The sequence below is a fragment of the Mus pahari genome, chromosome 11 (genome assembly GCF_900095145.1).
Source record: "Mus pahari chromosome 11, PAHARI_EIJ_v1.1, whole genome shotgun sequence".
NCBI classification, from domain to species: Eukaryota; Metazoa; Chordata; class Mammalia; order Rodentia; family Muridae; genus Mus; species Mus pahari.
In genome coordinates, this window is record NC_034600.1 from 5,600,900 (window position 1) to 5,618,318 (window position 17,419).

Sequence of the window (17,419 nt, forward strand, 5' to 3'; positions counted from 1 at the left end):
CCCGGCGGGAAAGGTTTTTTTTTTTTTTTTTTAAGACTATCTTCCAATCATAATGCATTTTAGGTACAGTTTGAGTGAATTCAGGTCAGTAAAATATGACCAAAACAATCCCAGATTACATATCCTTCCCTAAAGGCCGGTAGAGAAGAGTCACTCAGAAACTTCCTCTATCCCACAGAAAGGTGGATGACCACACAAAGTTGGCTTGTTAGTCTGTCGTAGTGTGACTGGCTTAGCTTAAGAGCAACGCATCCTAGGTGCTGTAGACAGACTATCTGGCAGCAGCCTCTGCATGTGTCAGCATCTTGGCTGTATCAAGAGCCTAGTAAGCTTAACGCTACATGTATTCTTTTATGGTTCATGTACATGTCATACATACTTGGGTCAGCATCCTACCCAGTGTGAAAGACATGTGAACACTGTCATCAAAAATGAAGTTGCTGGGGCTGGAGGGCTACTAGCTCAGCAGGTAAGAATACTTTGCTGCTCTTGCGAAGAACACAAGTGCTGTTCTCAGCACACACAAACAGCTATAACTCTCATCCCAGGAGATCTAACACTCTTCTGGCCTCCTCAAACACCAGGCACACGTGTGTACACACTAGGCAAAACACCCATACACATAAAAAATATGTTAATACAAAAATAACTTAAAATAAGTCATTAAAAAGGAAACTGTCAGTCATAACAAAAGGAAAAAGTCAGAGGTCATGACAGAAGGGAGTTCATGCACAATTGCTTAATATAAGGGCTCTCCTTGACCACAACCTCATTCAGAGGACACCAAAGAATAGTTCTGCAAGGACAACTACTAACCCTGTCTGATCAGCTTCCGACTGTTTATTGGTCACTGGGTAAAGCTTGTAAATCCTCATCTTCTTTTGGATCTGACCGTAATCTACTGTGTCACATGGTACATGCCTTCGCAGGGCAGTGCCCTGCTATTTCCAAATGGACGCCAAGGTTCCTGAAGCATCCTTAGCTGCTTTTGTGGCATAACACGTACAGTTCTGTCTAGTCTTGGGTGAGCTGAGTATTCTGGTCGACTTGAGGGACTGCCACCAAGGCCCAACCTGGCAACCTTTAGAGGACACCCTGCCTTGTCTTCAGTAATACCTCAGGAAGTCTTAACAAAAGCCCTACTCAGAATGAAATCTCGCTTGGAGTTCACAGGAGTCCCTTTATCTAACAGTGTGGTTCCAAATGGTTGTGTCTATCTCAGGTTTGCTGGCTCAACACTGGAACTGTAAAGGCACCCACACCACAAATGGGATGCATACCTGGGTGGGTTGTAGCTTGCAAAAGCAATATGCCCTCCAAAGGCCAGGGACAGGGAGAAGAAAATCTGGGTGGCTGCATCCAACCATACCCGTGGATTCTGAAGAGTCTTCATCTGGAATGAACGGGAGTGGCCTCATGCAGAGGGCAGATTGTACCAGCTGGTCCATCTGACTATTCTAAAACATTTGGCATACTCATGAGCAAGAGGATGTGGCTTGTTCCAAAATCTCAGAAGTGAGCAGGCCTGGGGGTAGCACCAGACCCAGTTCTGAGGTAAGTGTGACAAGCTCCTAACTCAAGAACTTGTAGACCCAGGACTTTGGGGGTGCCTTGAGGGATCCTGGGAGCAGGATATATATGCATGTGTCTGTGTGTGTGTATACATACATACATATATGTGTGTGTATATATATATATAAACATATGTGTGTGCATGGAGTATATATATATACACATATATATGTGTGTGTGCATGATGTGTGTATATTCAAATACTTATGTTCAAATATATATATATATATATATATATGTTCATATATGTGTGTATGTTCAAATGTATATATATGTGTTAAATTATGAGAATATATGTGTATGTGTGTGATGTGTGTGTTCAAAAATTTATGTTCATATATACATATATATGTTCATATATGTGTGTGTGTCCAAATATATATATATATATATACACATATATATATATATACCCTTATGAGAATATATATATGTGTGTATATATAGATATATGTATATGTGTCTGTATATGTTCAAATATATATATATATATATATATATATATATATATATTCACACATATATGTCCTTATGAGAATACATGTGTGTGTGTGTGTGTGTGTGTGTGTTTGTCACTATTACAGGGACTCTCATGGACCACAACCTCACACAAAGGCCACCAAAGAATACTTCTACAAGAACAACTAATATATGTGGGTACAGGCATCCTGAGTCTTATAGCTCCCTGTTTTAGGAAGCAAGTGGGGCAGAGGTCAGGTGTAGGACACATGGTCCCCAGTCAGCCCCTCCCTGCACTGCACTCAGTTGCACCCCACCTTCCTTCCTGTGCCTCCCACTCAGTTACCTACTTGTCCTGGATCAAAGTATTGCATGCTACGATGCCCCTCCTAGTTCCTGTGGGAACCCTCACCCTGCGTTACCTTGGCAGCCCTTACCTACAACATGCTCTGGCCATGATCCCGGGAGGCATAAGGTCTACTTACATTGGGAGTAAACAGGTAGGTCAGGCCCTCTGTTGCTCCAGGCAAGGTCAGACCTCTGATGAGGAAGATGGTTAGTACCAGGTAAGGGAATAGGGCTGTAAAGTAGATCACCTGAGGATAACAAAGTATGAAATGTGGCCTGGCATGTGTCACAAGAAAGCCTTTGTAGGAGCAGCTGGGTAGACATTCAGGGCCTGTGTTCCAGTACTCTTCTGAGACCAAGCTAGAAGTGGGTGCTTGGGAATGTGAGGTCAGGGCAAGGTCAGGTTCATGATTTGGGCTCATGAGCAAACATCAGGTGGTCGGGTATACCTTCATTTTCACATTCGAGCCCTGTGGATCCGCTGAGGTGAGCATTGAGGTCCTAGGGCACACAGGTCTCTCTCAACAACAAAGACTGGTTCCATAAAGAGGTGCCCTGTCCCCAGCCTCCTCTTCCTAGCCTTTGCTCTAGCCTCCCTTTCCACCCTCAGCCCTTACTCTTATCCTGCAGTCTCTTCTCCCTCATTCCCAGGATTTGCTCCCCTTCCCCATCCTCCTCCTCCTCATATCCCAGAGTCCCCTCTTCAATTCCCCCTCCCTTTCCACAACCCACAGCCGCCTCCTCTACACCCCCCTTTCCAGCCTTCTCTTTTTATACCTCTTTTGCAATAGCTGTGGGCTCTACTGATCTTTCTTAGGCAGCCTTGTTTCTGAACTCTTCTTCAAATTCTCCCCAACCCTCTTAAGACCATCAGGCATTTGCTATGTTATAAGGGCCCTCTGTATCTCATCCTCTTTCCCCTGATACTCCAGATGGCCACAGGGCTAGTTCCTGTCTACTCCTGCCCACACCCTCCCCTCCTACACTGGCCCAGCATAGGTCTTCAGCTGGTATTTCAGGCTTCTGCTCACTAAGTATCCATGTGAAAAGGACATGCAAGGGAGAATTATGTTTGTGTGTGTCTAAACCCCGTGACACAGACCACAGAATCTGCAGCCACATTTTCAAGAGCTTGCTGAGAACATGACAGGCTGCATTGACTCTGTGCAGAAACTCTGCAGCCATTGGTCAAAGGCAGAACCCAGACGTAAGGGTCCAGACGGCCACCTGAATAGAACCTGCACATGAGACCATGAGAGAACTCCAAAACCTCTCTTTCCAGAGAAGCCACGTAGACAGAAGTACTTCTTTTCTCAATCTCTGAAAGACAATTACCTGTTTATAGCAGAGCCTGACAATGCTTGCGTTATTAACACTTTATAAGCAAAAGCAGTGCCAAGCCAGGGGGAAGAGGGAGACAGAAACAGGAGGAGGTTCTTAAAGGCACAGGATATGTGGGGTCAGCTGGTGATGAGTAGGGGCAGGATAGGAGCGGAGCAGTCAGTGCTTTTGTCAGCTCTGTAGCAATCCAAGGAGAACAAGCAGGACTTAAATCCTCAGAGAAAGAGCAACAGGAACAACGGTTTGTCGGGACTCACAGAAAAGAAGCTGATGGAAAAGCCGGTCCTTCACGTACATTGGTGTGAGTGGTTACACTGGCAAAAGTGGTCAGAATGGGATAAAAGAGACCCAAAAGGATGCTGACAACAAGAGCACATATCCAACAGCTACATCCAGAGGAGGATGGACATGCTGTGTCAACACACAGAAGAAAGCCAATCCCCATCAAATACAGGTCAGTTCCAGTGAAGGCAGGACTGGGAAAAGGAAGCACTGAGTGGCCATGGAGGAGTCAGTCGAGAAAGCATCTCTAGCACACAAAGCTCACACTCACCTTCCCCGTGCTCTCAATGCCTCTGATGACACACAGGTACACAGTTGACCAGCAGGCCACCAGGCAGAGGAACAGCTTCCATTGGATAGTGCCTGTGTTGCTGATGTCGGATGTGATATTCAGAGTCTGACGGTACCAGAAATAGCTCACGGTGCCACTGCTCTGGCATTCCTGCACGAATCCTGGAGCCAAGAGCACTATCACTGGCTAGCCACAGGGTTTGGGGTCAGTCCATACCACAACGAAGCATTAGTCAAGAACTATAGGTGCCAGCGTGGCAAGCCCTTCACAGCTGACCTGTCACTCAAGCTGCCTTTGAAAGGCCTACCTAGCCGGGCGTGGTAGCACATGCCTTTAATCCCAGCACTCAGGAGGCAGAGGTAGGCGGATTTCTGAGTTCGAGGCCAGCCTGGTCTACAGAGTGAGTTCCAGGACAGCCAGGGCTATACAGAGAAACCCTATCTTGAAAAAAAAGAAAGAAAGAAAGAAAGAAAGAAAGAAAGAAAGAAAGAAAGAAAGAAAGAAAGAAAGAAAGAAAGAAAGAAAGACCTACCTGGGCTGTATTTACTGCCTCCCTTTTGGGTTCAGGAGCTCTGTGTGTGTGTGTGTGTCTGTGTGTGTGTGTCTGTGTGTGTCTGTGTGTGTGTGTGTTGTGCATATGTGTGTATGGAGTGTAAAGGTATCATCCTTAGAAATGTCATCCATCTTTAAGATAGGGTCTTTCATTATCCTAATATTCACCAATTAGGGTAGGTTATCTGGCCAGTGCACCCCAGGGATAGTTCTTTCTCTACATCTCCAGTACTAGGAATATAAGCATACACCACAACATACAACATGAACTCTGGGGATCAAATTCAGATCCTTGTGCTTGTGAAGCAAACACTTTGCCAACCGATTTATCGCCTCAGTCTCCAGGAGCCCTTTCTTGTTTCTTTTTGGGGGTCAACTCTGTGATGGAGAACTCTGCCAGAGACTAGGTGCCTCTATGAACCAATCTGTCCAGATGGCTCTGGGCTCAGCAGGTAGTCAGAGGCCAAGATTGGAGGTGAAGGACTGGATTTCAAATGTGCCCTTCAGGGGAAAGACCTGAGTGTGTGCCCTGTAGCTTGATCTCCATCTGTCCCAGGGCCACACATAGAACCCCCACGCCCCAGTGGGCTCTCACCTGTTCTGTTGAGATCCAGCGGACATGTGCTCCAGGGCAGCGGGTGTTGGAAGGAGTTGAGGAAGAACCATAGGACCCACAGGAGAACGGTGTTGTAGTACAGACTGACCAGGAAGGACACTGAGAAGCAGCCCAGGCCTGCAGACATGGCAGTGCACCCAGGACCAGGTAGGGAATGAGTGGAACCCTTCCTTTATGTATGGCCTGCTACTGTAGCTTCTGTGACTTTCCAATAATCTTCACCCTATTTTCCTATTCCTGCCATGTCTCTCACCATAGGTGTAACCCACCCAACACAATTAAGAGGTCCCCAAGAGGTCTAAGCAGACGGCATGGTATGGGAAGGAAGCATACCTACACCACCGAGGTAAGGGGAGATGGTCTTCCACACCCCAATGCTTCCCCTCCGTAGGCGCTGGCCAATGGCAAGCTCGATGTAGAAAAGCGGGATCCCCTCAAAGACCAGTGCAATGAAGTAGGGGATGAGGAAGGCCCCTGCAAAGACACAAGGTGAGGGCATAGCTCCTGGCTGCCCATAGCATATCATTGTGGTTGATGAAATGGCACATTTAGGTTGTGCTCAGAACAGTTTAAATGCAGTGCAAGTTGCCAGCATGTACGTTGACAGAAACGTTACCAGAAAGAGGGGCAGCAGAGGCCTCAGGAGTGACATGGGGATCCCACCCAGACATTAGGGCCTTTGTTGCTAATTTTCTTTTAAAGGTAGTATCTTGCAGGCCGAGGATATAGCCTGCCTGTTAAAGTGCTCATTTGGCAAGCATGAAAATCTGATTTCAATTCCCAGAATCCGTGTGAAAAGGCTGGTCATGGCTGTGCACATTTATAATCTAAGCTCCAGGATAGATTACAGATAGGCAGATTTTGGTAGTTTGCTAGGCAGCCACAACACCTATTTGCCTTGCCTAATTTCAGGTCACTAAAAGGTAATGTGTCAAAAATACGGTAAACGAAACATCAGCTGAGGCTGTCTGTTGGCCTGCACAAACATGTGTAGATATACACACATACACACTAACATTCATACTCACACACATTCAATATAGACTACATACACCAGGCTAGCTCTGGAATTCACAGTGTTCCTGTCTCAGCCTTCCAAGGACATTACTGAAATGCCCTAGGAAGCCTGTTTGGAGAAGATTCAAGGCCAAGGTACCTAGCTGCAAGCCCGGTCCCATGGAAATGGACTGACAGAAGTCCTACTGCCCTTTCCTTGGTCCTGTTTGTCTGAATTTCTTTTTTTTTTTTTTAAAAAAAAAAAAAAGGTGTATTTATTTTATGTATATGAGTACACCACTGCTCTCTTCAGAAATACCAGAAGAGGGCATCAGATCCCATTACACATGGTTGTGAGCCACCATGTGGTCGCTGGGAATTGAACCTCTGGAAGAGCAGTCGGTATTCTTATCCACTGAGCCATCTCTCTAGCCCTTGTCTGAATTTCAAAAGGGTCAACACACCATGAATCTTGGAAGAGCTTTCTTATCAGATGGGATGGCTCTGTCTGTTCTTCTATCTGCTCATGGCCTGGGGAGGTAGGGTCTGCTCTACCCACACATGCACACACTTTTTCACCTCAGCTTTCTGTCTTGATTCCCCAGCCAGAGCAGCCAGGCCCACAAGCTCACAACCCTGACTGCTTCCAGGCAGTGAGCTTAGAACCATGGCCCCCTGAAAATGATTCTCTCCATGTTGTTGAACTCAAAGCAGAGATGCTGTGGAATAGGAAGACAGACCTGTGCAGCCTGGGACCCCAGAACTTAGAGAAGCTGAGAAATCTGAGTGGTATCCCAAGCCAGGTCCCACAAAGTCACAACTGTTCTATGACACCTAGGGACAAGATTGGGAGATGCCCTGTGTTAGCTTTCAAGATAGCACAGCCTATTTGTCTCCTCCTGCGCCCTCAGTATGGAGGTATCAGTGTGAGTGTCATGAGTTTGTGGTTATGTGAAGGGAAACAAGTGCTTGATGGAGGGAGGCTCTGTGGGTGGAGGGTGGGGACTTGGCTCCTTTACTAAGTAATAGGCTCTCATAAGGAGACAGTTTAATGGTCAACAAAAAACTGTTCATAGTACTAGGTGTCCTGTAGAAGCTCTGCACTCTGAGGAAGAGCTGCTGCCTTGGGGTGAATTATTGGTGAATCCAAGCAGCTAGCTATTACATTATGCAAAGAACCAGGAAGAAATCAGCTCTGAGTCCAGATGGACACCAAGGTGGTGATGGGAGACCCAGAGGCTGCTGCTTGCAACCAGAACAAAGGCATGATGTGGCAGGTAGCAAGTTGGAACATTCTACCCTTACTCAAGAACCCATACAACAGAGGCAGGCGGATTTCTGAGTTCAAGGCCAGCCTGGTCTACAGAATGAGTTCCAGGATAGCCAAGGCTACATAGAGAAAAACCTTGTCTCGAGAAAAAAAAAAAAAAAAGAGAACCCATACGATTGGATACCAGAATGGGACTCAAAGACACTGAGCTATTCTTGGGACAAAAGCAAATTATCACTTCCAAGAAGGGAAAGTTGCTACTCAAGGGCAGGAAATGCTTTGGAGAGGGTGCGGTGTAAAGCGGGCAACTTACCTCCTCCGTGGGTCTGGCACAAGTAGGGGAACCTCCATATGTTCCCCAACCCCACAGCAAAACCGATGCAGCTCAGGAGGTACTGGAGTTTGTTGTCCCACTTGGGTCTTTCATCCTCGATGTCCACAAGCGGGTCCATCCCTGAGGCCTGTGCCATGATGAGCAATCACCTTGGGTAGGGCTGGGGAGGCTGGGTGTACAGTGGGCACTTTGCAGCACCCTAGTCCAGAAGGCCCTCTGAGGAAGCTAAAGCAGTCGGGCCCTCCTTGAGGCATTTATCCATTTATTTAAAGAAGCCCAGTTAATTGATAACTGACATCAAATTCCTGCCTACCGCAGAGTCCATCTTCAACATCCGCATCTACTGGCCTATCTGTGGTTTTCTGTACCATGTGATCAGTGAGTAACAGAGCCAGCTCAATATAGGCCAGATGCTCCCTGGGACCTGCAGGACTCCCAGAATGGAAAGTTCAGTTGGCCACTAACACCTACTTATTCTGTAACTGAGCCTGTGATGTAAGTAGTATATGCTCACTTTCCATAAGGGTCAGTAAAGCGCTCCCCAAACTGTTCTCTTCCTCCGGGTAATAATACCTTGAAGCTCATGGCAACATGTGGACATGGGGGTTATGGTCCAAAACACTGTGCCAGGCCATCTTCTGCTCTTCCTGTGTTGCTCATCCACCCCAGTGGCCCAGCAGCCCAAGCTGCCTGCAGTCTTCCCTCATGAAGGCTCTGTAAGTGGACTTTGAGCATACAGCCGACATCTGCTGCCTTTGCCCAGTACAGCCTGGAGTTCTTTGGGTTCCCCTACTGAACAGTATGTAGTGCCCAGAGGATATACTACCATACAGCCACTGCACCAGTCCTGTTGGGCTGTCACAGGTACAGCTGCAATGAGGAGCTGACCTTGTTTGACCATGTCCAACATGGGCTTTATTTCCCTGAGACGTGGAGTCAGAAGGGGCCTACCACATGCTTAATCTTCAAGCACACTTATTTTTCGGGTGTCTGTCTATGGGGTTTTGTGGCTAGTTCTAAACCTCCATGGTTTGAGTTTGTCAAGAAAAACCCCTCCTGCACCCCCCAGACTACACCTGCTCCAGACCCTTGGCACAGCCCAGAAGACCCTGGCTGAGAATAGCCCATAGCCATCTATGAACAAGAGTTTTGAGGGGTGGGCACAAAAAGCTTCTTCCTCATGTACAGGGATTTAAGGGGCTTCTTCCCGACTTCATCCTCTGTGCTGGTGACCTCACCGTTGTCTGGGGTAGCTGGGTAGGTCAGAGTGATGCTACCATGTGTGTTGTGATGTTCCCCAGATTCTGAGACTCCTGCCTCGTGATGCTTCTCCCTGGAGACAGGCTAAGAGCATCTTAAGCCCTTGAACCTAAAATTCTCATCCTCCTGCACACTGCTCTGTCAACTATACGGCCACAATTCCAAATATGCACGTTGCAGAAGTTCTATAGGAGATCCTATTTTGAGCCTGAGGGCAAATGTGAGTAGAGGCTTGAGAAGAGACAGGAAATGAAGGGAAGTGTAGGATGTGGAGGAGGATCCTGGGTAGGGGAGGCACCCCTTGGTGTTACCCATATGCTGGACATGTTTCTGTGATTCTCTGTCCTCTTGCTTCCCTCATCTCTCCACCTCTGTTTCCATCTGACCTTATTGCCATGCAGCCCCCATGTCCCAAGTCCAAAGGTCTGTTGGTCACCTGCCGGTAGGCAGCAGAGTACATAAGACTACATTACCACTGCCTTAGTCTTAGGCTATCCCTCTGGGCTATAGGAACCTCTTCAGAGAAATCCCCTAATCCAGGGCTGTCTGAGACTTAAGGCTGGACTTGCTGACCATGTCATCCCTGCAAGTTCTTGGTGCCTGCCGTGGGCCAGGCTCATCCTTCTATGCCTGAGCAACAAATCTTAATCCAAGAACGTTAAATGGAGTACTTTATTGAGAAAAATGTATTTTAGACTCAACAACCAACCCGGATTTCTGTCCTTCAGAGACATGAGGCCCAAACATAAGGCATGGACCAGAGAAATCAGAGAATTTGGTTGGCCGTTAGCCAGACCACACAGGACCAGAAAGGAATCCCCATTATGTACATAACAGGGCATATATTCATGGCTATAAATACCAGCAGTATTTTTTCCAGCTGAGGCTTCAGAGGCCCAGAGGTGGGACCCCCGGAAATTACTAGTGTGAGACTTCATATTCCTCCAGGGACAACCCCCATCCTATGCCTCTGTATGGTTCTTGAGGTGATAGTACTCAGGGAATCAGTGTGTACAGAAGGATGTAAGAGGACTCCGTGATTCAGCAGTAGGAGCCTCAGCTCTCTGGTGGGTGAGATGTGGCTGGTGTCACCAAGTAGAAGGCACATGACTGGCATCAGGGCCCACCACAGTTTCTCACCCTTTTCTGTGAGGATTCTCAAGAAAGTCAAATTCAGCTTAATTCGGGTTTTCCCATGGAAATAGGAGGACAGCAGCTTTTAACAGACACCCCAAGTCCCAAGTAGATGGGTAGGTGTGAACCCAGGAACGACCATCCTGTTGTAGGGAGGAGCAGACATAGCCCTCTCTGGATTCATTGACTGCCACAGGACCGAAGGCTTCTAGGCTTCAGTCACTGGGGTGCCCATTTCCATCAGCAGTGGCCACAGCTGAGTTACTCTGTAATCCTCCTTTTCCAACATTTGGCTAAAGATTTACGGACTCATTCCCTCTTCAGAAGTGCACAGAGTGGCCCCTGATTCAGAAGAGAAGGGAAGGTCCACTTGGCTGCTCAGCTGCCTGCTCAGTGACCAGTGATTTAGCAGGCATGCAGGAAGTGAGGTATATCAGGTCTGACTGAGACAAGTCTTCTCAGCCTTGCCAGTCCACCAGCTTCCTGTGCTTCTTAAAGAGCAGAAGAACCTCGGTTCAGCCCCCACAGCAAGGGGCAGAGGGCTGCCTGGGAATAGGTAGTGACAGCATTACCAGGAACCAGGCCAGCAGAACACCCTCACCTCCTACCTTCCACTCAGAGGGAAGGAGACCAGACTGGGCCCTCCACATATTCACTTTTGGCTCTCTGACAGGATTTTGCAGGGAAAGGAAGGTCCTAAGCTATGTCTGTACCCAGGCTGTAGTCCATGCCCTATAGTGAGAGCAGGCAGAGGACAACCAGGTCAGAGTGGTAGTCACTTCCATCAAGAGCATGTAAAAATATTTTCACGTGTGTGCCTTGTGTTCAAAGATGGCATAGACATGTACACATACCTATTTGCAATGAACAAACATAAATGAACATGTGCATGCACATACACATACAACACAAAATTCATTTGTGAAGATACACACATACATACAGACATACATATATAATAAGTTTATGAATGCATGTTCATACACATAGATTCCATATACACATATCAATAGATTCCATTTGTGAACATATGTATACACATGCATACTCAGATATGTGTTAACATGTGAGCATATATATACATCTAGATAACACATGTGTGCACACATATATATGTGTGCATAAATATGCCCTCAGAATATATACACAAACATATGCACATCATGTGTACATAAACTCACACATGCATATACACTTATGTTCACATGTGGTACATGTGATCTATATTTAAGCATGTCTATGTGTCCCACATGTTTGTGTAGCACTTGTGTACACATCTGTGTGACATGAATACATGTATCTGTACTCACACATTCACACATATTACAGCCTACTTCCCCCCGTGAGTCCTGCATTTTGCTTCCTCCACACTATCTTCTGTCTTATGCAAACTAGGTCCATTCAGTTCTTAAGGTCCCCATTCACAGAGGCTGTGGACAGTGTATTGACCAGCCCATGGTGGTCATCAGACTTCTGGCAACAGTTTCTGATGAGCTTGTAGATGGCAAAGCAGGGGATGGTGAGGCAGGGTACTCCAGCCACAATGACCACAACTGCATACACCCAGTTGGGGTATGGAACCTTCTGAGATTTCGGGAATTCCACCTGAGGAGAAAACCACAGGTAACACATGTGGAAAAGGCCTGCCATTGCCATGATCTCACCTTTTGTTCTTCCCAGTGGAGCCCTTCTCCTGCCCTCCCACCCCCACTTACTGCCTTCTTCCCCAACAGTTCTTCCTCCCCATCCAGACACTGCCTTGGTACTCACATAGTCAGGGTCCCAGATGCTATACATGAGCCTTTTGTTGACCTCAATCACAAAAAAGAAGAGGAAGATGACCAGCATGATCAGTGGACTGACCACTCTCCACGTGACTTGCCAGAAGATGTTGGGCTTATGGCCGATCATGAACTCGATGTCCTTGTTGAACCTGAAGCAGAAGCCAGAGGGCAGAGTCACTGGTAGCTCATGAAGGCCAAAGACTGACCAGACTTTCTATATCTGGAAGTAGCTATCATCTTAGGGTTCTGTGCCTTCCCTTGATAAGGTCCTCTAATTTTGCAGGCAAAGATATGTCACCAGCTGCCATCTGACCTTCTTAGAATTCCCACAGCACTGAGCTATGAATTCATCATCAGAGGTCTCCTATCCTCACCTACTTCCTGTCATGTGACAATGAGGGCAGGGGGCAGTCAGACTTTCCTCCTTCCAGCTCACACAAGACTTGGCAGCCCTTGTGTGAGCAACAGCAACCTGAAGTTAGGTGATGCACACCATTTCCTGGCCTGCTCAAAGGCAACTCTGTGGCAGAACTTGTTCATCATAGGGATTTGATGTGATCACAATGAGGCATACAGAACTACTGGTGATTTTTCTGGGGCCAGCAGACTCTAGGGCTTAGATACAGGCTTGGCGATAATCTTTGAGTAACCAGTATTGAGCCTATCACCAGTCATGTGCCCTCCTTTCTTCACATCCTTGGGCAATGACTTTCCCAGTGCTACTCACAGTGGTATGGAATTCAGACCACTGTACATGTGCTAGCTGCAGCCACTCCAGGTATCGGCTGATACATTCCTCATAGATGCCTCCTAGCATCCCAAAAGTCACATGGCTGGCCCTGTGCTCCTCAGTCTCCACATTGCTTCCTCGGGCTTAGAGTCTGGTCCCACTCATGCTGATGTGACCTTGCCCATGTCCCCTCTGGCCTTCCACTTTTCAGTGACTTGAAAAAAGGTTTTCCAGAAAAAAGGTTTTCTCTAGCAAAGGGCTAACACCAACTTAATTTTAGTGGATCTTGATAGATCGTTTTACAGGGATCACGACACAGCTTTTTTGGAAGATGTAGCTTCCTGGATCCCTGTCCAGCAATGGAAATGATGCCTTGAGATGTTGAGTCAAACTGACCGTTGGAAGTGGCCCTTAGTGGCGGTCCTCTGTGCCTTTCTGTGCTTGAGTTCTAGAAAGCTGCTGAGGCCTCCTTCCCCCTAGAAGAGCCTATGCCCACTTCCAGAAGTATTTCTGATGTAGGTAGCTGCCAAGTGGATGAAGGGCATTGAGCTCCATCTTACCTGAGGATGTGTGATGTCCACATCCTACAGAGCCCAAGTCCTGCCATCTTGCATGCCTCCCCTCCCCCTCCTCACTTCCTACTTCTGTCCTGCTTTTTCCTAGGCCCAGTGCTGCTTCTGGAGCTCCAGATTGAAGATCATGTGTATGTATGTATGTATTATGTATGTATATGTATACACACACAAATATATATGTATGTATATATTGAGCTCCATCTTACCTGAGGATGTGTGATGTCCACATCCTACAGAGCCCAAGTCCTGCCATCTTGCATGCCTCCCCTCCCCCTCCTCACTTCCTACTTCTGTCCTGCTTTTTCCTAGGCCCAGTGCTGCTTCTGGAGCTCCAGATTGAAGATCATGTGTATGTATGTATGTATTATGTATGTATATGTATACACACACAAATATATATGTATGTATATATATATATATATATATATATATATATATATATATATTGTGTAATGAGGTGTGTCTGAATTTTCACTTGTATTTTCTTTCTCTGGCACCCAAAGTTACTACATGTCAGTTTCTAGTACACCTGTAAATTCCTGTTCTTGGACAGGTAGCAGGGGCCATTGGGAGTTATATGTACTGTTTAGATCATGTCTAATAAAAAACAAGGCACCACTTCAGCAAAATCAACCTTTCATCCTTTGACCTCTCTCCACCTCTTGGACCAAGTGCCAGGATGAAGCCAATGCCAGCCCATTCCTACGAAGGAAGTTTCCACTCTCTTGTGCGATACTGAAAGCTTTGTGCTATGGCATGCCTACTTCTCTTATGCCTACTTGGCTGGTTCAGCTTACCAAAGATTCTGTGACTCAGCTTTTCTGTTAAAGACAGCATGTCACCACGGAGCTACCCGTCCTACCTGTCAACTCCATACACGTAGACGACGGCAAACATCTCACAAAAGGCGATGATTAGCAGAGGGATGGAGCCAGCATAGCTGTCCAGGAGGGAGAGCCAGTACTGGCCTGAATTCAGTGTGAAAATGAAGGCGATGAGATATGTCCCCAAGCAGATGAGACCTGTGGCCAGACAAGGAGCAGAGCTGTGGCTACAAGGCTGTTCAACCCAGGACTGCACCCACCCTTGTCATGAGGAACACAAGTGTGTCCCCCGGAGAGGGTAAGCTTCATACATACCTGTCAACAGTTCTTTGGGCCACTTCTTAGGGGTGATATTGAGGTCCTGAAGGGGTACGACCACACCCTCCATGTTCCCAAACATGGAGGAGAGGCCCAGGCAGAAGAGCATTATAAAGAAGAGCACCGACCACAGTGGAGACACAGGCATCTTCGTGATGGCTTCAGTAAAGACAATGAAGGCCAGGCCTGTGCCCTCTACACCCTGTACCAATGCACAACACAAGGTCATCTCAGCTTTCTGTTCCTTTCCTTCCTCTTGGGTCAGCTGTTGCTGTTGCCCTTCACTGCTTCCCCAGAGATTAAAGGTTAAGTCTCCATTGCTAAAGACACCATGCACTTTGGACACAGGACTCTGAAGAATCCAGCTGAATATGATCTGAAAACCCCCTTCCCAGGGGAGGAGTACCTTTCACAGTACCAAAGGTGCTGAGCAAGCTGCCAAGGGAGGAAAGCAAAACAATAGCCCTCCTCAGCTGTGGACTATAACAATGATTCCTGGAAGTTCGACAGTGGCTTTCATATCTTTGCCTTATATCGGCTTGAACTTAAGGCCAAGTTCAGGGAAACCATACCTGGCACTGGACCAAGCCAACTCCCTGGAATGTTGAGGTCATGGATCCAAAAGAAGAACGTGAGCTCCTTTAATAAGCCTACATAATTCCTAACTGCGTGCTGAGTGTCTATCCTTATAGCCACAGATAAGTGTAGCCCTCACCCCTCATCAAAGAAACTTCTCTTTGAATCAGCTAGAGACTATTAACAGAAAATGACAATCGGCCAAAACACAGAGAACAGAGGATCTTGGGGTGCCTGTCCCCAGTGAATTTATCTACAATACACCTATGTACCCAAGTTCCAGGGAACATTATGAAGGAGGGGAAAGAAAGATTGTGAGAGTCCAAGGATCATGTAAACAGCTGTGGTATTGTGTTTTTTTTTTATGACAAGGAAGCAACACTCATAACACCTGCCTAAACAAGACCTGAAGAAGAATAACACCAGCAGACATGACAATGAGGTGGTGGAGACTATAAACCTCACTGAGGGGAGAAGGGAAGGAGGAAAACAACCCCTATACAAAGAACTATGGGCAACTAGGGAATGCTGAGAACAGGAGAATAGAATTCCCCCAAGAAAAACCCTATCGCTGGTTATCCAATACCAAGTGATCGACCCTGAAACAATGTATATACAAGCCATGGTAAGTGGACTCAGCAGGCTATGTTCATATAGCTAGGCATATATGTGTATATGTGGCAGTAACAATCAAAGAAAAAGAGGCTGTGGATCTGAGGACTGAGGGGGAGCAGGGAAGGAGTTGAGGGAGGAGCAGGGAGTGTTTTGTATAATTGACTTGAGAGGCTGGAGGAATCAAGTGGGGAGAGTCATGATGGGTAAGCAGTGGCTCCTTCCTCCTTCCTGGTTTTTAACTCCTGCCACTCTCGGAGGGTAAGATGCTGACTGTACAAAGACTGTATGACTCACAAAGACCAAAAGAGAAGGTTCTCCCGCTCTCCACACTTGAGGCTTTGATGGCATGGAGATCGCTGCACCTACCTCAGAAAGGAAGCTGTTAATGTCACAGGTCTGAAACTTCAGTTGTGCATAGGCCTGGGGATTAGTGGCATTGCACCACTGTTGGTAGGCCTCAAAGTTCTCTGAAGTCACATTGCCCTCCGGCAGGTCGAACCCATTGATGAGGGTCAGGATGTTCCTGGGAATGATGAAAAAGGCAGCTATGTGTCCTAGGAGCTGCTCAAAGGCTGAACTGGCAAGGGTTGGTTGGGCAAAGAGGAGAGGGATCTATGTGCATGCCCTCTGAACACAGCCCCAAACGCTAGGGTGGCAACTCACGTGTTGACACAGTCATCAAAGCGCTCAGTGGCTCGGAAGCCAATGATGGAGTAGACCACGGTGGCCGCATACACAGATGTGAAGCCATTGATGACGGACACGATCACAGAATCCATCTCACAATTATTGCTGAGGATGAGAGGAGTGTCACCCCAGGACAGCACAGCTGATTCACAAGGTCCATACCCCACCCCCACCTGCTGAAAGTCAGCACACAGCACAGCAGATCCAGTGTGTCCAGGTCTAAGGCTGGACTCCTGAGTGTTCATCGGTCAGCAAAAGGCTAATGTTATATAGGACAGCCCAGGACCTGCTATGTGGACACATATGACCACTGAGGACTCAAGGTGACCAGAGAGCTGTGTCCTGACCCTGAACCAAGCCGTCTTCATTACTGTGTTCCAGTCCCCCAAACATACAGGCATCCACAGCTATGGAAGTGCTCTGAAAGCCCAGGATACCAAGAGTTGGAGATTTCTAGAATCAAGTCCCACCTTAGGCCTCAGGCAAGCAGTCAGCCTCACAAAAGGGACAGGCCTTGACCTCACACTACCAGATGCACAGATCCTCATGGCCAAGCCAGCTTCTCTACTGCTTGAAGCCGCTCTCCCAACCCAGGCTTCTCTAAAGATGAGGTTTTATTATTTATGCCATAGGGGTTTATTTATAAGAGCAATTTGGGTTGATATTTACAAAGGGAATTCAGTTTATAGGCCCCCAGGGCCTGGTAGAACCCCAGAGCTGGGTGGGCTGCCTGCCTGAAGTAAAAAGGAGGAAAAGAGGGCTGGTGAGATGGCTCAGTGGGTAAGAGCACCCGACTGCTCTTCCAAAGGTCCTGAGTTCAAATCCCAGCAACCACATGGTGGCTCATAACCATC

General features: G+C 47.2%; 2 protein-coding genes across 3 annotated transcripts in view; both read right to left on the minus strand.

Moving 5' to 3' along the window:
* Slc6a18 (solute carrier family 6 member 18) overlaps positions 1 to 8,290 on the minus strand; it is a 17,152-nt gene extending 8,862 nt beyond the window's left edge. For both annotated transcript variants that reach the window (XM_021208566.2, XM_021208564.2), the window contains exons 1-6: positions 8,042 to 8,290; positions 5,796 to 5,936; positions 5,442 to 5,579; positions 4,274 to 4,455; positions 2,517 to 2,627; positions 1,281 to 1,393 (exon numbers count right to left, since the gene is read on the minus strand). In XM_021208566.2, the coding sequence (XP_021064225.1) occupies positions 1,281 to 1,393; positions 2,517 to 2,627; positions 4,274 to 4,455; positions 5,442 to 5,579; positions 5,796 to 5,936; positions 8,042 to 8,198 (842 nt within the window). In that variant the 5' untranslated portion in view covers positions 8,199 to 8,290. The remainder of the gene's footprint in view (positions 1 to 1,280; positions 1,394 to 2,516; positions 2,628 to 4,273; positions 4,456 to 5,441; positions 5,580 to 5,795; positions 5,937 to 8,041) is intronic.
* Positions 8,291 to 11,454: 3,164 nt separating this feature from the next.
* The window catches only part of Slc6a19 (solute carrier family 6 member 19), a 20,286-nt gene continuing 14,321 nt past the window's right edge, over positions 11,455 to 17,419 (minus strand). Inside the window, exons 7-12 of the mRNA XM_021208676.2 lie at positions 16,542 to 16,670; positions 16,245 to 16,401; positions 14,685 to 14,889; positions 14,408 to 14,567; positions 12,227 to 12,389; positions 11,455 to 12,061 (exon numbers count right to left, since the gene is read on the minus strand). Coding sequence (XP_021064335.1) covers positions 11,858 to 12,061; positions 12,227 to 12,389; positions 14,408 to 14,567; positions 14,685 to 14,889; positions 16,245 to 16,401; positions 16,542 to 16,670 — 1,018 coding nt within the window. The 3' untranslated portion in view covers positions 11,455 to 11,857. The remainder of the gene's footprint in view (positions 12,062 to 12,226; positions 12,390 to 14,407; positions 14,568 to 14,684; positions 14,890 to 16,244; positions 16,402 to 16,541; positions 16,671 to 17,419) is intronic.